Below are 20,799 nucleotides of genomic sequence, written 5' to 3' on the forward strand. Positions count from 1 at the left end.
TATTATATTTTTTTAGTTTACTACCTACGAAATTGATGTGATTGATTTATGAACGTTTATATTAGAAGTATACATGAGTTGGATCCGATTTTTTTTTTTTTTTTTTTTATCAACCTTAAAATCCAGGCTAGTCGAGTTGGTGACCAACCACGCTAAATACGGAATCTAAAATTAGGGTGGGGTTGAATTGGATTGTCAGATTGTTTTTATATAAATTATTTTTTAAAAATTACCAGTTAAATTGAGTTATGAATCCTATTTTTAAATTAAAATTTAAAATATTATTGACGTTGGTCATTTATTTAATTTTATTTTTAAAATTTAATATAAAACAATTTTATGATTGAAATAAAAATTTATTTTAAAAGTAATAGAAAGAATGAATATTTTGAAAATATTATAAAAAATTTAGACAAATTATAATAAATAAACTTAATTATTTAGTAATTAAAATCGATTTTTGAGTATTTATTTTAAATAAATTTTATTTATATTAATTTAAATTGATTTTGCTACGACGAGTAGAAGTAGATGGATACGCCGGTGGGCTTAAAACGTTAAAAATACTAAAATTATTAACGTTCCCAAGTTCACACCATTTTTCTTGTTCGAGTATCTTGGCTTAGGGCATAGTTGAACTTCCGAATTTCGGTTCTAGACATGCCTCGTCGCAGGGATGACGACGATGACGACGACATTGACGCCGATGAGGAAGAGTATGAGGAGGAGATGGAACAGCCTCTGGATGACGAGGATGAAGAGGAAGATCGTTCGAGTAGGAAGCGGCGGAGATCAAATTTTATAGATGACGCTGCGGAGGAGGATGAGGACGAGGAGGAGGAAGAAGAGGATGACGATGATGAAGATTTTGGTGGCGGTGGTCGGCGGCGGCGTGCCAAGAGGCCTAGCGGTTCTCAGTTTTTGGATATTGAGGCGGAGGTCGATAGCGATGACGATGAAGAGGACGACGATGGAGAGGACGGTATGTTTTGCATAATTGGCTCTGTTAACTGGATTATCGATAAATTAGAGTGCGATTAGGGTTTTTCTTTTGCGATTTTCTTGGTATATATTCAATTTATTGGTTAAAATGGTTGGTAATCGAAGTTTTTTTTTTTTCCCCCGTATTGGGGATTTCCGTATATGCACATTCAGGCAATCCAATTGAAATAGAGAATTAGGGTGGCTAGTTAGGATTTTGAATTGCGAGTCTCAGAGATTGTCTAGTCTTCCGGTATTAGTTTCTGACATGTAAGTTAGGCCTCGAGGTTTGGTTGTTTGAATAAATTTTGATATACGATGTTTGTGACTGATTATGTTTCTGTAATTTGGTGAAAGTGGAATGGCTGTAAGCCATTCTTATTTTGTGTTTCTATCAAGAAACGAACTCCTAATTGTTATTTAAGAAACGAGAAATACCATAAAACTTATACTCCCTTCAGGTGCACAGAAAGACAATTCACCTTTCGTAAAATCTACAGTATACAATACGAGAATACAAAGTGAACCTCTCTGTGAGAGTTTACAAAAAAGACACCGGCGATATAAATCAATTTCAATAGGACAGGAGTTATGAAATGTGCTGACAAGGAAAACGCAAACCAATGGGAGAATTGAACTTTAGTATCATCCATTCTTTCTGCCCACCATGTAGATTTCTTTTTTTTAGTGGCATTAATCCATAAAAGCTTAGTATTGCTTTAGAGCTCCACACTACAAAGTAATTGTAACATCCTGTCCTTGGAGCATTTATCGAACACTCATGAGCAACCAAACGTTATAAAGAGAAGTTCCTTTCATCTTCTATAGGAAGCATGAAATAAAGGCACGAGCTGATTAGTTTATCCCTCATCTACCTTCGTACAAAGGACACAACAAGTTGTTCTTATGGGTTAGGTTGCCAACTTATGTTTGCTATGTTAATGCTATCCCGTCACTGCATGGGACGAGAAAGACTCCATGATAATGTGATTTGCAAAAAAGCATTCCCGTTTTTTGGACTTCACAATCTCCAGCGAACATTCAGCAAAGTCTTCTTCCAAGTTTTGAAGATTGAACGTTTTTGTGTTCAGTTGCTTTGAATACCACTACTAGTTATAATAATAGTGGATTGGAGTTCCGAAAGTTGGCTACCTGCACAAGTATCATTCCTTAAAAGGAGTCCTCCAATCAGTACCAACACCAATGACCTCAAGTTTTTGTATATGAACAACTTTTTTAAATGTTCCATTAAGAATTTCTTGCAGCGCCACATTGCCTTTTATTTGCAGTATTACCATTCTCACCCTTCCCATAAGTGCTAGTCACCTCCTTATGCCACAATTCATGAGGTTCTTGCGGGAATTTTCTTGCATCATTTAGCTGAATGAGTTTCAATTTTCCTCCTCAAGTTGCCAATTCCTGGTCTTCACACCCTTAGGGCTTGGAATGTTAATTTCCTTCCTTCATCAGCTTTCAAAAAAAAAAAAAAAAAAAAAAAAGAAACTCTCATCTTCCTCTCAATTTGAGGAACTATCCTTTCCAATCCAACGAAGTCAACCCCGGATTACCAAAGAACTGATTAACCAATGCCCAAAAGGAGACATTAAACCTTGCCTCCTCCCAAGCTTCCTCACCTGAGACCAAATCGTACTTTCAAATTGGTAACAATTTAGTCACAAAGAATCTCATCAAAATGAAGTTTCAGTTTTTACTATGTAATGATTGCTTTGTAGCTTATGAACATATTAAAATCCTCATCAATTTATAGTGTACATACATAAAAAAAACCCAGTTAAATCTTGATAACATTTTTCATGATAGAGACTTTAATCGGTAGAAGAAGGGGTTTTAACTCGTGATTCCGACGTGTACAGAAATTTAAATTTAGTTTATCGTGTATTATAAGTTTTATTATATTACGAACATTTAAATATATATATATTATAATACTTGAAGACAATAAAACTTAGGAAAGGAAACCAAACCCCATAGTCTATTAGAAATTGAAGTATGAAAGTTTTATCGAAAACGAAAACCAAGAAAATTCATTCTTGCCACAGCACAATCGCTCTCCCCAATTCCAACCCCATAGTCTATTTGAAATTGAAGTATGAAAGTTTCAGTTTTTTATGGAGCCTGTTCTGGTAGGTAGTTGACAGCTTTTGACTTGTTTTTTTTTTTGTACACACTCATATATTCTTTCATTTTTCTCCATGGAACTGTTTTTTCTTCCCAGAAAAAAGGTTTTCAGTCAACTTTGTGTTAGTTTTCACTTGCCACTTACCAACTTGATTTTTTAATAGCACAAAGTAATGGAAAATGGTGGCAGCTAGTTGTTGCCCCTATGGCCTTGAATAGATTTGGAACTATATAGTATATACCATATACCTGTGAATTTGTTGTTTCCCCTAAAATTTTTGGGGCCCTACTTTTTGTTTTTAACAATCTTTATGTATGGGGCTATCCAAATCAATAATGCAGATTTTATTGTTGATAATGGAGCTGATATACCCGATGAAGATGAAAATAGAAGGATGCATCGCCGCCCATTGCTACCACGGGAGGATGAACAGGAGGATGTTGAAGCACTTGAAAGAAGGATTCAAGCGAGATATGCAAGGTCAAATCATATGGAATATGACGAGGAGACCACAGAAGTGGAGCAGCAAGCTCTTTTACCTTCTGTAAGGGATCCAAAATTGTGGATGGTTAGATGCGCGGTATGATTATACTCACTTCAAGTTTTCATATTTATTTTTAGTTTCTTCTGTAAGATTTTTTTTTCTTCCTTCTGGAGTAATCTTAGTTAGAGAATGGTTGTACATGATTAGTGATATGAAACTTTTTGTTTGTTAGATTGGCCGAGAACGGGAGGCTGCTGTTTGTCTAATGCAAAAATGCATTGATAGAGGGCCTGAAATGCAAATAAGATCTGCAGTTGCTCTTGACCATTTGAAAAACTATATATATATTGAAGCCGACAAAGAGGCCCATGTTAGAGAGGTATATTATGCTTTCTTAGTGAATAAACTGAATTCAATTATGTCGGCAGTCGATCAACTCTTTAAATTTTTTTGGTTATTCATGCATCCTTTTTGTAGACTTACAGTGATTGATTGAATTCAATCCTCTATCTAGTAAATTAACTCTTTAAATTTTCTTTTGCTATTGTTTTAGGCTTGTAAAGGTCTACGCAACATGTACGCACAAAAGATAACACTCGTTCCAATTAAAGAAATGACTGATGTTCTCTCTGTTGAAAGCAAAGCAATTGATCTTGCTAGAGATACATGGGTTAGGCTGAAGATTGGGACATATAAGGGGGATCTTGCCAAGGTAATTGTGGTACTTTCAATAAGTTAAGATATTTCATTCACTCTTAACTCTGTTTGGCGCATTAAGCACTCTTTTCTTCAGGTGGTGGATGTTGATAATGTGCGGCAGAGGGTTACTGTGAAACTGATTCCACGGATAGACCTACAGGCTCTTGCAATTAAATTGGTAATGTTTTGAAGGGAACTTTTTAATTGTCTTTGGTATTGAACTCATGATCATCAAATGTTTTTAGACTCATATTGAATTCTTTTAGGCTTTATTTTTCTCGTTTTCATCAGTTTGCAATCCCTAATATGTAAACTTGGAAATAAGTTTTGTAGGTAGCATTTTCTTCATGTCTTCACGTCTTTTAGTATATATGTAAATATGCGTTTATATATTTATGCATGCATGTATATAATTAGTTCCTTCTTCTGGGATCATTGACATCTGAGAATGAATGTTGTTTTTGATACTGAGCACTTCTCTTTCAGGAAGGGAGAGAAGTTGCTAAAAAGAAGGCATTTGTTCCTCCACCACGCTTTATGAATATTGATGAAGCTAGGTAGTCCACACTGTTTCTCTGATTGAAACCTGGCCTCCATATATTTTTTGAAATTGTTGTTTAATGTTCATAGTAACTTACTCTTCGACATATTCAGAGAGTTGCATATCCGTGTGGAGCGCAGACGTGATCCCATTACTGGAGAATACTTTGAGAATATAGGTGGCATGTTTTTCAAGGATGGTTTCTTGTATAAAACAATGTCCATGAAGTCGATAAATGCCCAAAACATAAAGCCGACTTTTGACGAGCTTGAAAAATTTCGAAAGCCTGGAGAAAATGGAGATGGGGATATTGCTAGTTTGTCTACTTTGTTTGCGAACCGAAAGAAAGGGCACTTTATGAAAGGTGATGCTGTGATTGTTGTTAAGGGGGATCTCAAGAATTTGAAAGGATGGGTTGAGAAAGTAGAGGAAGAGAATGTCCACATCAGACCAGAAATGAAGGGTCTTCCCGTAAGAACTACTCAATTGCTTCTTTTTTGTTTGACCAGCTGAACCATTTTGTCATTTATTCAAAGGTTTGAGCATATATCTTGTGTGTCTTCCTTTTTGTTTTGTTTATTTTATTTACTTATTTATGGGATAGAAAACACTTGCGGTGAATGAAAGAGAACTTTGCAAGTACTTTGAGCCTGGGAATCATGTAAAAGTTGTATCGGGCACTCAGGAAGGGGCTACTGGTATGGTTGTAAAGGTGGACCAGCATGTGCTTATTATATTATCTGATACAACCAAGGAACATGTGAGTTTGACTTTCTTGGAAGTATTATTAGAATCATAGGTCTTGCATACTGTTGAATGTTATCTCACTGACAGTGTGGTTAAATGTCCCAAATCTCTATCATCTTCAGATTCGGGTATTTGCTGATGATGTTGTTGAGAGCTCCGAGGTAACAACTGGCGTGACTAGAATTGGGGATTATGAACTTCACGATCTTGTGTTATTGGAGTAAGTAGTTGTTAATATTGTTTTTTTCTTTCTTATTTTTTAAATATAAGAGTTGGATTCATAGATTCTCAATAACTTTTGCAGTAATATGAGCTTTGGCGTAATTATCCGTGTAGAAAGTGAGGCTTTCCAGGTTAGCATGCTTTGAATTATGCCGGCTATTTTTTTTCTTTTCATTTTATAGTCAGTAAGCTCATCAATATGATTCTGCTCTAGGTTCTTAAGGGTATTCCTGATAGACCTGAGGTTGATATTGTGAAGTTAAGGGAAATAAAAAGTAAGATTGACAAGAAAATCAGTGTTCAAGATCGGTTCAATAACACAATTTCCTCAAAAGACGTAGTGAGGATTCTTGAAGGACCTTGTAAGGTTAGATCTCTGTTTCATGTGTTCTATTTCCTTTTAGATGTCTACATTCTTTATTAAAAAAAATTTAAAATGGTTTTTTTCTTTTGCTCCTACTACAGGGAAAACAAGGTCCAGTGGAGCACATATACAGAGGAATTCTGTTTGTTTATGATCGCCATCACTTGGAACATGCAGGCTTTATATGTGCTAAATCACAGGCTTGTGTTGTTGTGGGTGGATCCCGAACTAATGGAAATAGAAATGTAAGTTATTGTCTTGAACTAATACGGGATTATGCTAGCACACTTTTTGTTGACAGTTGTATCTTAGAACGTAGTTTTTGCTGCAGGGTAAGTCATATTCTAGGTTTGCTGGCCTTGGGACCCCACCTCGTTTTCCTCAGTCACCTAAGAGATTTCCTAGAGGAGGCCCTCCCAATAATGGTATGTGGTGGATCTGTTTCTTATCTATGTCCCCCTTATGATTGTTTTTTGACTTTTATCTGATAAAAGATTATTCTCTGATGTTTTATTAAGTTGTTTAGTTGTTGTTCAGGTGGGGGAAGACATAGAGGTGGGAGAGGGCATCATGATGGGTTGGTTGGATCAACAGTAAAAGTTCGGCTGGGTCCTTATAAGGGTTACCGTGGACGTGTTGTTGAAATAAAAGGCCAAGTGGTTCGAGTAGAGCTTGAGTCTCAAATGAAAGTTGTCACAGGCATGTTTTAAAAGATTTTGGTAGATACTAGAGTATATGTGTGATATATGTGGCATTACTTGTATACAATTTTTTTGAAGGATATCTGGGAAATTTTAAAAGTCTGAAATGGAAGTGAATTGTGTGGCATTAACTCCATAATACTTGTTTTATTTGCAGTTGACCGCAATTTTATCTCAGATAATGTTGCTGTTTCGTCCCCCCATCGGTAAATATAATATATATAATTCATAATAACTTTCGTTTGTTTGTTTCTTGTTAGTTCAAGGTTTTACTGTTTTCTTTGTACCAGTGAATCATCTAGATATGGTATGGGAAGTGAAACTCCCATGCATCCTTCTCGTACTCCCCTGCATCCATACATGACCCCAATGAGAGATATTGGAAGTTAGTTCTCTTTCTATATTGCCTTGTTTTTTTCCCAATAGTACTTTATGAGGGCTATTCATGTTATACTATCTGTTTTTATAGCAACACCAATTCATGATGGCATGAGGACACCTATGCGAGATCGAGCATGGAATCCCTATGCACCCATGAGTCCGTCAAGGTAAATTTCATGGACTAGTGGACTTAAAAATTAATTAAGATAACATGGATAGCATTGTAGAATGTATGTGTTGTAGAGGCTCAATAAATTATTGTTATTTTAAATCTCATCTATAATTTACTCTTATTATATTGTCTTACAATTAAAACTGAGAAAAATTTAAATTCAAAGATGCATCGAACTGCCCCTGAAAATAGCTTTATGAACAAGCTTGAAAATATTGATATTATAGCTTATGATGATTTATAATTTGTACTTTATTTTTTTGCCACTCTTGCATTGGAAATTTTGAAACAATTTTTTTATTGTATATTTGCTGGGTCGTTCTTTCTCTATAATTCTTATATTGGCCATTTTATTTATAAGAAAACACTTTTATGACTGATTCTGTTGTATTCTATGTTTATGTGTATTTCGATAGTATTCCTAAGGGATGTAGCTCTTTTTAAGGACTGAGGCCTGACTAAATCCCTAAGGCTAGAAGTATGAAGAAGGCAACACCTGATTGATGAAAAACATGACTATTTGAAAAATGAAAATGGAACATTATGCATATTAATCATTGAAGTGGTGGAATTAAGATGTGTGGAATCTTACTACAGTTATTTTCTTTCTCTCCTTAAGTCTCATCAATGAACTATGGGTTAGGGAAGCTAGAATAAAGAGACGTTGGACAAGATGTGGTTTGTCATCTTTCAGAAGGCAGGCAATCATATTCGATACATTTTCACCATCAGTAGCTTTCTGACAGTGACAAGTTATTTGGTGTGAGTGGTAGTAGTGCAATAGTGAAGTCCTGTACCTGGCCTACCCTGGAGGCAATTGTGATGGTGCTTGTGTTGTATATTGCTGCTCTAGGAACTCATTTGATGTGGTAACCACCTTTGGCTGTGGGATAAATTTGTCTCATATATCAATAACTTTAGAGCTTCTTGATATGTTATGCTGTATCTTCCGTTTTTCATCATGTGCTTTAGGGAGCCATCTTATCCATTGAAGTCCTCTTTTTCAAGTTTTTTCTTTTTGCTATCATCTTTGATGATTGATGCTGCTAATTCTGATTTTTCTAAACTAGGGATAACTGGGAGGAAGGGAATCCTGCAACTTGGGGAAGTAGCCCACAGTACCAGGTTAGATCTTTAATGACTTGCTAAATGCCACTAATTATTCTGGCTTGTTAACCATTAGAGTCAGTAATATGTGTTCTCTCTCAGACAGGAAGCCCTCCTTCACGGACATACGAAGCTCCAACTCCTGGTTCTGGGTGGGCCAACACTCCTGGTGGCAGTTACAGTGATGCTGGTACCCCCCGGGATGGTGGTTCAGCCTATGGTTGGTGCATTTGTATTTATTTCAACTTTTCCACACAAGAGACATATCTTATCTTAAACGTACTTACTCTTTGTGTTCAGCAAATGCTCCAAGCCCATACTTGCCTTCAACTCCTGGTGGACAGCCGATGACACCTAATCCAGCCTCCTATCTTCCTGGTACTCCTGGTGGGCAGCCAATGACACCAGGCACAGGTGGACTGGATATGATGTCTCCTGTTATAGGTTTGTATTACTCTTTTCAGCATGCAGCTTGATAGAGTTTTCCCTATATTTATTTTAAACAAGATGTTCTTCACAAAAAATATTCGTAGAATATCTGCTACAAGTAGAGTTTGCAATAGACTCTATTATTTATATTTGCCATTAATTTGTATTTTTCTTTAACATTTAGAGGAAGTAACACCTGAACTTTATTATTACTCGCTATACTGCATGTTGCATATTGATAAAAAGGGTGCCACTATAAGTTAATCCAAGCACAAATTGAGTGGAGCACCCGGATGAGCTTGCATCGATACAATTTTCTTTCCTTTTGATAAAATTGTATTAGGGTACATTTGACTACCTCAAGAAATATTCTGAGTTTCATCTAGAGAGACCTGGAATAAAATTTATTTCCTAGGTACATTGTATCGAACTTGGAAGTTCAACCTTTTGCAATGGGTTTCGTTCCATTTTCCATTGGCATCTCCAATAAATATTTGTTTGTTTTACTCTACTACTGATTTCAAAAATAAATTAAAATGGCAGGTGGTGATTCCGAAGGACCATGGTACATGCCAGACATATTAGTCAATGTCCGGAGGTCAGGAGATGAGCTCGTCATGGGAGTAATCCGTGAGGTGCTGCCGGTACGTGCTTACTAAAGCTTTGCCCACTACAAATTTTATATTTATACATATTTGTTTCTGAGGAGTAGTAGTGGCTGGACTTCTTATGGAACATGTAGAGCGTTATTACCAAATTATTGTTTTCTGAACGAAAAAATACAAGGGGAAAGATATTAAGAGAGATATAACTGAAGTGTGTCTTATATATATAAATATATATAAAGATAAAGAACAGAAGATAAGGTTAAGAAGGCAGATTTAGAAACTCTACAGGTGAGTAAATTTCACATAGAAAGTTCATAAGTTCATGGTCAACGATACCATTCATTCAATCTTAAGAAGGCAGGTTTCATACCATCCTTATCCTTCATATATTTGTAATGTAAAAGTGTAACATTCAAATGAAACACAAGGTTAAGGCATATGCGTAACTGAATTGGTTATAATATTATGAAAAGTAGTGCTGATTTGGGTTTTTGTGTTTCCTCAGGATGGCGGATGTAGGGTAGGTCTTGGATCAAGTGGAAATGGCGAAACGGTAACAGCCTCTTCCAGCGAAATAGAAGTGATCGTTCCTAGAAAGTCAGACAAGATCAAGATAATGGGTGGTGCACTGCGTGGTGCCACCGGCAAATTGATCGGCGTAGACGGCACGGATGGAATTGTGAAGGTAGATGACACTCTTGATGTTAAGATTTTGGATTTAGTTATTCTTGCAAAACTAGCTCAACCATAATTTTATTGCTAATAAATGAGAATCCAATCATATTGTATACTACTAGTCTAGTGCATGCCAGTTTTTTTCCTACAATTATAAATGAGTTCCATCTTTATGTTGCTGCTGCTTCTTATTTCATCCCTGCTGGCTCTGTCATGTTTAAATTTTACGCTTGTTACATTTAGGCATTGTTTTTGTCTAGTTGCTGTTTAATGCATGATCGACACGTCAAATATGTATACCATATTAGGAAGAAATTTGAAAGTGGATGAGTTATAATATTTATGTTCTTTCGTTGTCTTTTTTAATTTTGACATAAGAAGATTATTTTATTTTATTTTATTTTATTTTATTTTATAAATAATTGCTTTTTGGATTGTCAATTTTAAAGAAACTCTTCAAAAATTGATCAAAAATCAATTTGATTGTTGTAGTTGGCTGTAGCAAACAAAGACTAATGAAACCCTTCTTTTTTTTTTTTTTTTTTTTTTTTTTTTGGGATTTTATTTATATATAAAAAAATGTTATTATAATTCGGTTTCTTGAACGTTTCTCACCAATCTCACCACTTGGCCGCGTGGTACATTTTTTTTAAATTAAATTTAAATTTAGAGGAAAAGACGGTTTTGTCCACACATTATGAGGTGTCTTTAATTCTATTTGCCACTGGTCTGTGTGTGTACCCATGGGATCTCTCCACTGCCTTTCTGAAAACCACAGCACCCACCGGATTGTACATCCCCGAAATTACCATATTACCCTTCCATTTCCCCCCCCCCCCCCCCCCCCCCCCCCCGAACTTCCCTTATAAATTTGGTCCATCACTGTGCTCCCTATTGCCCAAGATTTCTACTTAGATCACACTCTCGCGCTCAGACGGCATCATGCATACCCTAACCTCGAACCTCCTTCCAACTCATTCTCCGATTTCATTTGGCCGGAATCTCGCTCACTTTCGGTTGAAGTCGCCGCTGTACGCTGTTAATTTTCGGCCACCGCTACAGCCGATTTCTGCCATATCGACGCCGGATCTGATTAAGGACAGGAAGACGCACTCAATGCCGCCGGAAAAGGTCGAATTGTTTAAGTCGTTGGAAGGTTGGGCGAGTGAGAATGTACTGCCGTTGCTGAAGCCGGTGCAACAGTGCTGGCAGCCGCAGGATTTCTTGCCGGATTCGACTCTGCCGTACGATGAATTTGTCGATCAAGTTAGGGCTCTGCGGGAACGGACGGCGGAACTGCCGGACGAGTACTTCGTGGTGCTGGTTGGGGATATGATTACGGAGGACGCATTGCCCACTTATCAGACCATGATTAACACGCTGGATGGTGTTAAGGACGAGACTGGGGCTAGCAGCAGCTCGTGGGCCAAGTGGACCCGGTCTTGGACCGCCGAGGAGAACCGCCATGGCGACTTGCTCCGAACCTACCTCTATTTATCGGGTCGGGTCGATATGCAGATGGTTGAGCGGACTGTCCAGTATTTGATCAGCTCCGGCATGGTAAGACCAATAAATTTTAATTTAATAATGTTATTAAAATACTTTTAAAATTTCCAAAATTGGAAGTTAAATAATTTTATAATTTATGTTTCTAATTCAAATTTAAAAGTTAAAAGGTTTTTAATTAATATTACTATAATTGGTGACATGTAAATACGATCCACGTGGACAGGACCCAGGAACGGAGAACAACCCATACTTGGGTTTCGTGTACACGTCATTTCAGGAGCGAGCCACGTTCGTATCCCACGGCAACACCGGCCGTTTGGCCAAAGACAACGGCGATACAGTCCTGGCTCGAATCTGCGGCACCATCGCCTCCGACGAGAAGCGCCACGAGAACGCATATTCCAGAATCGTGAAGAAGCTTCTCGACGTGGACCCCACTGGTGCCATGCTGGCAATTGAAGACATGATGCGTAAGAAGATCACAATGCCAGCTCATCTCATGTACGACGGGGAAGACCCCAGGCTATTCGACCACTTCTCCGCCGTTGCTCAGCGGCTTGGAATCTACACGGCTAACGACTACGCCGACATTCTGGAGGTGCTGGTGGAACGATGGGCGTTGGAGAAGGTGGAGGGATTGACGGCGGAGGGGCGACAGGCTCAGGATTACGTGTGTGGCTTGGCGCCGAGGATTAGGAAGCTTCAGGAGCGAGCCGATGAGCGGGCTAAGAAGTTGAAGCCGTATGGAGTGAAGTTCAGCTGGATTTTTAATAAGGAAATTCCCATTATCTCCTAAGTTGTTCTTTTTCGTGTAAAATTTTAAATTAAACCAAAAAAAAAAAAAAAAAAATTTGAAATTTTGTTTAGAAATTTAGGATTTTCGTCTTTTTATATAAATTAAATCCCATTATCTCCCACGTCTCTTCTGTAAGAAAAATCTGTCACCCACTTTTAATTAATTAATCTATTTATTTTAATCCATTTCAGTATGACAATTACACGCACATTTTCTGGAAATGAAGAAAAAATCAATTAAATTTTTTAAAATTATGGATGGGATAATCATAATATTTATTTAATTGGGTTTTGTTTATTTTATTCAATTGCTCTTGTTCTTGTTCTGTCCAAAATGATGAACTTTTGTGCTCAGAAATGATTTTGATGAGTGGAAGATGCAGGCTGTGGCTCTTCTATGGAGCTTGGATCGCCTGCTTCATGCGTACCATGTAACCCTTTTTCACCAACCTTCTCGCTCCGTACGATTTCTTCAGTTATGTGGATGTCATCTTCAACTGATAGCACCGTAGTTTCGCATGATCCATGGGGTCCTGCAACTATGGCCTCTTTGATCTTCCTGTGTTCGTCAATGTGGATGATCTCTGTTTCTTCAATGGTTTTTTCCTTTCTCTTTTTCACGAAGCAGAAGAAGGCAGCTGCCATGAATGCAAGCAGGAAGAGCCCACCCATGGACACACACACTATGATGATCACTGTCGGGTGGTGGTTAGAAGGAGGAGGTGGCGGCGGAAGCATTGGAGATGGTGGAGATATGGGCTTGTATGGTGTTGGTGGAGCAATTGGCTTGTGTGGTGGTGGTGGTGTAATTGGCTTACGTGGTGGTGGAGGAGCAACTGGCTTTTTGGGAGGCGGAGGCGCAATTGGTTTGCGTGGTGGTGGAGGGGCAGTTGGCTTATGTGGAGGTGGAGGTACTATTGGCTTGCGTGGCGGTGGAGGAGCAGTCGGCTTCTGAGGTGGCGGAGAGGGCACGATTGGCTTGCGCGGGGGCGGAGGCGCAGTCGGGGGCGCAATAGGCTTGTGTGGTGGTGGAGGAGCAGTTGGGGGCGCAATAGGCTTGTGTGGTGGCGGAGGAGCAGTTGGGGGCGCAATAGGCTTGCGTGGTGGCGGAGGAGCAGTCGGGGGCGCAATAGGCTTGCGTGGTGGCGGAGGAGCAGTCGGCTTCTGAGAGGGCGGAGGAGGAGGGGACACAATTGGCTTACGTGGGGGCGGAGGGGGCACAATTGGCTTGTGCGGGGGCGGAGGCATAGTCGGGGGCACAATAGGCTTGTGTGGTGGCGGAGGAGCATTCGGCTTTTGAGGGGGCGGCGGAGAGGGCACAATTGGCTTACGTGGGGGCGGAGGAGCAGTTGGTTGCCGAGGCGGGGGCGGTGGCGGGGGCGGCCTAACTGGCTTATATGGCGGAGCAATAGGGTTGTGCGGCGGTGGGAGAGGCGGCCAGAAAGGATGATAAGGCGGTAAAGGAAAGTAAGGGTACTCGAGAGTATTGAGAGAGGGCATTGGGATTAATATCTGAAGAAGTATTGGTTAAAGAAAGGATATGAAGAAGTTGGTAAGAAATGGGATGCGTTTTTATACAAACAAAAAAAGACTTAACTTTGATGCTAAGCCTGAATGATTGTGTGCATTATAAACTTGTTCTGTTCTTGCTTCCCACCCTCTGTTTCTCTGCTCGCCAAGCATATTTCTGAGTGTGTATCAAAAGCTAAATGAATGAGTTGGGAGCTTTTCATTATTTCTAAACAAATTCTTGCATTACATTCCACTCTTTCGATTATCATTAACCCGACTCAATCAAACCAAACCAAACCCATTCACGTTTAATTTGTTTTGTTTCAATCATCGATGGAAGGGCGGGTAGAATTGGGCAGCCTCCTCCCTCTTACAAATGAAGAGAACAAATGCAGAGCTCTTGAGGGCTGAGCGTAGGGCACCATGTGAGCTGCCCCACGCACCGTTGCGTATGTCAGCATATTACCGTACTCGATGGCCCATCCCCCAACTTGGCCCTTGTGAAACCAAGTTCCGTAGGGTACTGTGATCTTGAATTTAAGGTCATGAGCCAACTCTCGGACTAGCGTCCTAGACCCCATCAATGGCACCACTGAATCCTCATCCCCACTGTGCGTGTATTCATTCATTTATTCATTCACCATTCTTAACGTTCAAAGTTTAAAGAGAAAGTTCAAAACATACCTGAAGATCCAAACTGGGATGTGGTTTTGGATTATTCTCTTCAGCGAGGGAAGCATGTTGATGTTCGTATCATTGTAATTATAATCTACTAAGCTGCTCAAAAGCACCAACAATCAAGATTTAGGCTGTGTTTATGGCATAACTATTATAATGTAATATGGATGCCTAAAAAGAGAATGTGGGCTTACTTACTCACTGCACATGAACCATTGATGAGGCAAATTAGTACGATTTGCATGAAGAGCCTTTTGAACTTCTGGTAAATTGAAATAGAATCGCCTTTCTTGGGTCATGCAAACGTCAACTCCCATGCTTATTTTAGTCGCCTGCAAAACGAACCAAACCGAACCACTCATAACAATCTCGACACCAACTTAGAGTCTCAACGGATTAAAACATTAGAAGTTCGAATCACTACAGACCCACATATCGATGCACTAAAAGAAAACAGGAACAGCATAAACGAACCAGTTTCTTCAATCTCAGCTCTTGCTGGACAATGGAGGGGTAGCAGACATCCAAAAGAACATCGTAGGTGTTTATGTACTCGCTAACGATACCGTTGGCGTCGGCGATGGCTTGGATGCAGGATTTGGTTACATTGTGTGGAGTAGTCAACAGATAATCATCAAAATCACAGTCTCTATTGATTGCAAACCAAACCTCGTCGGAAATCATGCCATGAGACCAAAAGAACTCGTAGGTTGCTGGGACATCCCTGTCCAGATTAAGTAATGGGTTTCCAAGCTGCAGGCAGCATTAGATTACAAAAGTAAGTTGAATTCAAAAAGTAATGGTTTTTGAGTTCATTGTTCTTACAGCAACTCCCTTGATATTGAACTTGAAGCCCTTTGAGTGAATGTTATAGTCCAGCATTGCTTCAGCTAGCTGAGGAATGTAATGGCCTGCATCAAATCAATATCTTTTCTCTTTCACATTTTTTCCCATTTCTTTCAAACATTCAGAATAAATTAAAATTAAGTTACGAATTTAGTATAACGTTCATTCTCCGATTGTTGATTTAGTCTTCAATACTTATAAAGTTAAAGATAGAATTTTGAACTGGTATTGAACATATTAACTATATTGCTTAATAATTCATGATCGTGGTTTTAATAGTTTTCATTTTCATTTTGATTCCTATGTAAAATTTTGAGTTTAATTTTCATTTGATCGTTATATTTCAAAATATTCTTGAAGTTCTTAATTTTATTTTTATTTGGTTTCTAAATGTGAAGATTAACGCTCTTATCAGAAAAACTCTTATCTTTATTATTATTATTTTTTACTAGAAACTCATTTAGATCTTTATTATTATTATTTTTTACTAGAAACTCATTTAGATCCGGGGTGTTAATGTCTATAAAAATTACTAATTCGTTTTTATTAATTTTCTTTCACTATTAAAATTAATAAATAAAAAAGTTCAATTTTAAATTACTTAACTAAAAAGTTAAGTTCAAATAATAAAAGTGAGTATTAGTTAAAATTCAAAGTAAAAGCGTAAAATATTGAAATTTAAATACCAAATAAAAACAAAACTTAGATTTCAAAAAGTTTTTATTTATTTATTTTTTATTTTTTATTTTTTATTTAAAAAAAAAATAAAGATATCATATAAATACGAACGAAAATGGAACAGCCCAAACCCACCGGTAGCTGATATTGTTTTTTTTGGGCTTTCCCCTCTGGATTTCCCTCACAAACTTTTAAAATGCATATGCTAGAGAGAGGTTTCCTATATCCTTATAAGAAATGTTTCATTCCCTTTTCTCTAACCGATGTTTGTGAGATCCCACATCGATTGGAGAGAGTAACGAGTGGCAGCGAGGATGCTAGGCTCCAAAGTAGGTAGAGATTATGAGATCCCACATCGGTTGGAGAGGGAAACGAGTGCTAGCGAAGACGCTGGGCCCAAAAGGAGGTGGATTGCGAGATCCCACATTGGTTGAAAAGAGGAACAAAACATTTTTTATAAGGGTGTGAAAACCTATCCTCGCAGACGCGTTTTAAAAACCTTGAGGGAAAACCCGAAAGGAAAAGTCCCAAAAAGATAATATTTACTAGTAGTGGGCTTGGACCGTTCCAAAAAACGAAGTAAATTTATAATTTAATAATAAAAAAAAGTATAAAAAATGACCTGCATAACTTTCTCCTGTGAGGAAAAATGAGCTATCTCTGAAAGCTGGAAACTTGTCATACCATTTCAACATAAAGGTGAGCATGTCTCTGGCTGCACAGATCCAATCTCTCTCCATTATTTAATCTTTAATCAAACAAAATTTCAATTAAATTAACCTCTAAAGTATAGGAATTAGAACCTGTGGAGTCATCACCACAAGTGTAGTCTGACGTTGTGTTTGAGTATGACCATCCTACCCCCACAGGAGACTCCACAAACAGCAGATTCGAGGCTATCAAAGTCAATTCACCATATCATTCAGGTTCTTTCAACATTTAAAAGAAGAAGAAGAAGAAGAAAACTAAAGCACTACCTTTATTCCAGGACATGGAGTTTCTTCGAAGGCCTCGGCCATCACCTCTGGGATAAAAGGGCCCCAGCTCTGTAAAGGCACCCCCACCAACAGACGAGCAACCTGGACCTGCATTGACCTTTCAACAATTTAATATCCTCCCCCAAGTTTGATTCTATCAGTATAACAGAATGGTCTTTCAAGATCGAATCATCATAAACTAAAACAGTTCTATAAACCAAAGCAGACCTCCATTGAGCCAGAGAGTGAGGGGCAGGAGATGGGGATCTTGCTGAGCTTCAGCAAAATAGTAAAACAAGCTTCTTCCGGCGTCGACATCGACATCGACATAACCTGCAAATTGTCTAAAATTGACCGTTGGCTGGCCGGGGAGCCTCCCGACGAGATCCTCAACCGGGAACCCCTGTGTGGCCACCCACAAGGCAATGAAAAAGCAGCCCCAAGCAGCCCCAAGAGTTCTTCTCCCCCGCTCCATCCCTTCAAACAGCAGCCTCATTAGTGCTCAAAACCTACTACCCTGTGTTGAGTATATATTGTACTCCAAAAGAGAGTTATAGATAATTTTCTAATGGAGCTGGCTATGAAAAAGGTAATACACATGGGATTTTTATAAGGATATAATGACAACAATAGGTGCATGCAGACACTGCTTTCGATCACCCCACGCACCAACCCCTGCCCTTCTTTTAACTTAAAATTTTCATTTGCACCTAATACACCATTTATTTAATCACCATACCTTCAAATTCGTAAAGATGATGAAATGGGTCAATAAAGCAGAAAGTAAAAAGCTATCTTTTTAGGCTTTTTCCTTGAGCTACGGCCTCCAATCCTCTTACAATTGTATGACTTCCTTACACACCAAAAACAGAAAAGTTAAGAGAAAAACAACAAGAAATAAATGAGTAAAATGATGCATATTTTTGGTAACTAAGTACAATGCATGTAATGAATAAGTGAAGTCACGAAGATAGTATAGAAACAGCATATTGTTAGAAAGCTAAAGGTGTCGACAAAAGGAGCCGTTTTTCATTCATCACGCGGGTAAAGAGACTGATTGGTCGTTTTCTAGCAGGGACCAAACCAGGAGAGCCTCAGTCAATGCCATTACAGTACAGATAAAGTTTCATAATTCAACCAATACAATCAGAACAATTTGACAACAAACAAGTATAATTCATGCATATCAATGTTCATGTTGACTAAACCAACTCAATCCAGAAACTATTAAGCGTTTATCTTGCTAAATTTGTATTCAAAATGTGTTTAGATAGAGAATAGCATTAAAAACGAATCACACGTTCATGAGATAATAATTGCTAGTTTACTATACACCGACACCTTGAATTTCGACCAAAATTTGATTGCATTATCAGTAATCAGAATACAGTCTAACCAAGCGTAATGAATCGAAAGGAGTCTCTAAACGCCACTCTCTTTGTTTTTTGCTTAGTGGTCTTCCTTTTCCTGCCTTCTCTCTATTTATCCTCACATCTGCTAAACCCCAAATGCAGCACCTTGTTTCTATGTCGAATGACACAAGCTTGAAAATGCCATCACTCTCAGAGGACGAACTGGGTGTAACTACATCGTTCGTGTATTTCACATACATTGCTCTTTCTTTGAACCGATCCAGCTCGTCGGGAATCCGAACGACACGTTCAACACCAGGAGATGAGACCTTATAATGTTGGAAGGATTAAAATCCATTTAGACCCAAAAGCTAACAGAGTAGAGCAATTCTCTTTTGGTCTTGTCAAGTGGGAAACTAAATTGAATAATGGAAGTGAAAATCTTCTTCTAATTGCTAAAGATAGATTGGTTGATGATATAGGAAAAAACAAAACGAGGGAATTTGAGCAAGGAAACAGGCAGCATACCTCTAAAGATATGTTCTCTGGCACGGTTTTAGAAAGCTCTGCTTCATCCAATCGTGCTCGATATCTTGAAGAGAAAGCCTCAATATCTTCCATCCTGGGGGAACCCGATCTGAGGTGCATTGTTAGGAATTAGAACCTAGGAAATGGTACTCAGTCTTACCAAGAACGCATGCACCAACAGTAAACTTGGGATAACAACATGTAAAATGTAACACATTTTCATATGCTTAAAGTAGACTTCAACTCGAAACGTTCTTAATATCTGGAAATCCTTCGAATTAATGTGATATAATTCAAGCAATAAGGAGTTCGAAGAAATCCGATTCTTCTCTGAGTCGAGTTGTGAATACGGGTTCAATGAGAACACTAACATCAGAAGGAAAACTTGAAGCCAAAGGGTAACTAATGGCTTTCTCTTGATTTACTTGAAAGCAAAAGGCATCTCCATTTCCAGCTTAAAAGATAGGTACAGGTTGAACTCGTATTGGATCTAACCCAAATGAAGCGGGTGAACTCGTATAAGAGCTTGTTTGAAATGATTTTTCAAGTGTTTACAAACGTGTTTTTAAGCTCTTAGAAAGTCATTCCAGACACGTCCTAAATCTCTAACGTGAACTCTCTACGTTTAGTAATCATACTATTTTCTAATATCATCATCCCTCAAACAATCCGTTTGAGAAAGAAGGAGCTAGCAGACGGCATTTCAATCTTAAGAATGCAGCAACAAGAAATTATTATCATACAAGAAAACCAAAACCACAGTCTAATATGTGTTCATAGAATGTAAAAACTTACTTGTTAGAAAGCTTTTCAATACGCACTTGAACAGTGGAATTAGAGACTGTTTTGAACGCATAAATCTTCAAGTCGCCATGAAATGAAAGAATAACCTCTTCAGCCATAGCCAGTGCTTCTTTATCCCACCATGTCCCAGCAAGGGAAATTCCACCTCCTTCCCCGCCATCCCCTACCTTCAAATCAAATTATCAAATCCAGAATTTCAGTTAAAATTTCCAACACAATATCTCCATGTTTAGAGGCAAGAATCTTACATAGACTTCAGCATTATCCTCCATAAACTCTTCTTCAAAGTAATCTTCGCCATCATCGTCCATTATCTCATCTACGCAATCAAGAAAGTTCCCCGAAATTTACTCATTCCAAGACCAGTCTAAACTAGGATTCAATAGAAACTAGAGGAATAAATTGAGCGAAGGTTTTATTAATGGATCTTACCGTCTTCAAGTTCGTCGAGAAGTTCATCGTCTTCTTCATCCTCCGACACTTCCTCAACGATGTTTCGTTTGATAACTGGCTCTGATTCTGAGTTTTTCTTTCTGGCATGAAGTAATAAGGGATTGTTCGACGTAGATGGAAACCGATGGCCAACAAATGGGAAGGGAAGATTTCTAGGCGAGATTAAGGATGAACGGAAGCCACTCTGTGGAAGGATTGATGAAATTGGAACTGCAGAGAGTCTGAAATTACGGACAGTAATCATGACCATCACTTCTCAACGGAGGAAACTGGAAAACTGGGAATGATGAAGCTCACAACACACAGCTGCTATGGCGGCCGCTCCGCAGAGACGCAATCCAACAAATGGGGATAATTACATGTCAATTCAACTATATGTTTCGATTATACTTCTCGTCCATAATTTTTATTTTTAA

At 38.4% G+C, this 20,799-nt stretch overlaps 5 protein-coding genes across 11 annotated transcripts; 2 read left to right on the plus strand and 3 right to left on the minus strand.

Annotated features, from left to right (window-relative positions):
• The first annotated feature begins 568 nt into the window (after window positions 1-568).
• On the plus strand, window positions 569-10,428 carry LOC111808758 (putative transcription elongation factor SPT5 homolog 1). 4 transcript variants are annotated; one of them, XM_023694918.2, is made up of 22 exons: window positions 570-982; window positions 3,463-3,701; window positions 3,838-3,984; window positions 4,159-4,317; window positions 4,399-4,482; window positions 4,791-4,861; window positions 4,959-5,316; window positions 5,450-5,605; window positions 5,715-5,812; window positions 5,897-5,945; window positions 6,029-6,181; window positions 6,280-6,423; window positions 6,510-6,603; window positions 6,716-6,877; window positions 7,037-7,085; window positions 7,170-7,264; window positions 7,349-7,427; window positions 8,503-8,557; window positions 8,642-8,759; window positions 8,840-8,983; window positions 9,512-9,612; window positions 10,082-10,428. In XM_023694918.2, exons 1-22 carry the CDS (start codon window positions 661-663, stop codon window positions 10,325-10,327), a joined length of 3,123 nt encoding a protein of 1,040 aa, XP_023550686.2. In that variant the 5' UTR covers window positions 570-660; the 3' UTR covers window positions 10,328-10,428. The 4 variants fall into 4 exon arrangements, 2 of the variants coding, with proteins under 2 accessions (XP_023550686.2, XP_086985754.1); XM_087129628.1 differs by lacking the exons at window positions 9,512-9,612; window positions 10,082-10,428 and having other exon boundaries at window positions 8,646-8,759; window positions 8,840-8,975; XR_015423334.1 differs by lacking the exons at window positions 8,642-8,759; window positions 8,840-8,983; window positions 9,512-9,612; window positions 10,082-10,428 and adding an exon at window positions 8,052-8,301 and having other exon boundaries at window positions 569-982.
• Window positions 10,429-11,128: 700 nt separating this feature from the next.
• LOC111808763 (stearoyl-[acyl-carrier-protein] 9-desaturase 6, chloroplastic) lies at window positions 11,129-12,610 on the plus strand. Its single transcript, XM_023694927.2, has 2 exons — window positions 11,129-11,811; window positions 11,984-12,610. Exons 1-2 carry the CDS (start codon window positions 11,194-11,196, stop codon window positions 12,554-12,556), a joined length of 1,191 nt encoding a protein of 396 aa, XP_023550695.2. The 5' UTR covers window positions 11,129-11,193; the 3' UTR covers window positions 12,557-12,610.
• Window positions 12,611-12,886: 276 nt separating this feature from the next.
• Window positions 12,887-14,108, minus strand: LOC111808764 (uncharacterized). The gene has a single exon (XM_023694928.2). The coding sequence runs from the start codon at window positions 14,053-14,055 to the stop codon at window positions 12,907-12,909; it is 1,149 nt and encodes a 382-aa protein (XP_023550696.2). The 5' UTR covers window positions 14,056-14,108; the 3' UTR covers window positions 12,887-12,906.
• A 153-nt stretch (window positions 14,109-14,261) lies between these two features.
• On the minus strand, window positions 14,262-18,101 carry LOC111808761 (serine carboxypeptidase-like 42). 2 transcript variants are annotated; one of them, XM_023694923.2, is made up of 10 exons: window positions 17,986-18,101; window positions 17,475-17,723; window positions 17,247-17,354; window positions 17,073-17,165; window positions 16,892-16,984; window positions 15,571-15,656; window positions 15,220-15,498; window positions 14,944-15,077; window positions 14,752-14,844; window positions 14,262-14,676 (listed from the first exon to the last, which is right to left on the minus strand). In XM_023694923.2, exons 2-10 carry the CDS (start codon window positions 17,719-17,721, stop codon window positions 14,391-14,393), a joined length of 1,419 nt encoding a protein of 472 aa, XP_023550691.2. In that variant the 5' UTR covers window positions 17,722-17,723; window positions 17,986-18,101; the 3' UTR covers window positions 14,262-14,390. The 2 variants fall into 2 exon arrangements, with proteins under 2 accessions (XP_023550691.2, XP_086985756.1); XM_087129630.1 differs by lacking the exon at window positions 17,986-18,101 and having other exon boundaries at window positions 17,475-17,742.
• LOC111808765 (uncharacterized) lies at window positions 17,986-20,781 on the minus strand. Of its 3 annotated transcripts, none has more exons than XM_087129633.1 (6): window positions 20,363-20,781; window positions 20,179-20,249; window positions 19,922-20,097; window positions 19,127-19,235; window positions 18,643-18,927; window positions 17,986-18,099 (listed from the first exon to the last, which is right to left on the minus strand). In XM_087129633.1, exons 1-6 carry the CDS (start codon window positions 20,631-20,633, stop codon window positions 18,082-18,084), a joined length of 930 nt encoding a protein of 309 aa, XP_086985759.1. In that variant the 5' UTR covers window positions 20,634-20,781; the 3' UTR covers window positions 17,986-18,081. The 3 variants fall into 3 exon arrangements, with proteins under 3 accessions (XP_086985759.1, XP_086985758.1, XP_023550697.2); XM_087129632.1 differs by having other exon boundaries at window positions 17,988-18,095; XM_023694929.2 differs by lacking the exon at window positions 17,986-18,099 and having other exon boundaries at window positions 18,530-18,927.
• Window positions 20,782-20,799: the final 18 nt, after the last annotated feature.

This window comes from Cucurbita pepo, chromosome 13 (assembly GCF_057944985.1).
Source record: "Cucurbita pepo subsp. pepo isolate OVF chromosome 13, ASM5794498v1, whole genome shotgun sequence".
NCBI lineage: Eukaryota > Viridiplantae > Streptophyta > Magnoliopsida > Cucurbitales > Cucurbitaceae > Cucurbita > Cucurbita pepo.

What these genes read in the sequence shown, in the direction of transcription:
- LOC111808765 (XM_087129632.1), bottom strand. Translation starts at nt 20,633, where the DNA reads ATGGTCATGATTACTGTCCGTAATTTCAGACTCTCTGCAGTTCCAATT. An exon ending in TCTCGACGAACTTGAAGACG is followed by an intron (nt 20,250 to 20,362) that starts GTAAGATCCATT and finishes TTGATTGCGTAG; the next exon opens with ATGAGATAATGGACGATGAT. An exon ending in CTTTCGATTCATTACGCTTG is followed by an intron (nt 18,096 to 18,642) that starts GTTAGACTGTAT and finishes TGTGTAAGGAAG; the next exon opens with TCATACAATTGTAAGAGGAT.
- LOC111808758 (XM_023694918.2), top strand. Translation starts at nt 661, where the DNA reads ATGCCTCGTCGCAGGGATGACGACGATGACGACGACATTGACGCCGAT. An exon ending in TGTGGATGGTTAGATGCGCG is followed by an intron (nt 3,702 to 3,837) that starts GTATGATTATAC and finishes TTTGTTTGTTAG; the next exon opens with ATTGGCCGAGAACGGGAGGC. An exon ending in AAGAGGCCCATGTTAGAGAG is followed by an intron (nt 3,985 to 4,158) that starts GTATATTATGCT and finishes CTATTGTTTTAG; the next exon opens with GCTTGTAAAGGTCTACGCAA.
- LOC111808764 (XM_023694928.2), bottom strand. Translation starts at nt 14,055, where the DNA reads ATGCCCTCTCTCAATACTCTCGAGTACCCTTACTTTCCTTTACCGCCT.
- LOC111808761 (XM_087129630.1), bottom strand. Translation starts at nt 17,742, where the DNA reads ATGAGGCTGCTGTTTGAAGGGATGGAGCGGGGGAGAAGAACTCTTGGG. An exon ending in CACTCTCTGGCTCAATGGAG is followed by an intron (nt 17,355 to 17,474) that starts GTCTGCTTTGGT and finishes AGGTCAATGCAG; the next exon opens with GTCCAGGTTGCTCGTCTGTT. An exon ending in TTGTGGTGATGACTCCACAG is followed by an intron (nt 16,985 to 17,072) that starts GTTCTAATTCCT and finishes GGATCTGTGCAG; the next exon opens with CCAGAGACATGCTCACCTTT.
- LOC111808763 (XM_023694927.2), top strand. Translation starts at nt 11,194, where the DNA reads ATGCATACCCTAACCTCGAACCTCCTTCCAACTCATTCTCCGATTTCA. An exon ending in ATTTGATCAGCTCCGGCATG is followed by an intron (nt 11,812 to 11,983) that starts GTAAGACCAATA and finishes CCACGTGGACAG; the next exon opens with GACCCAGGAACGGAGAACAA.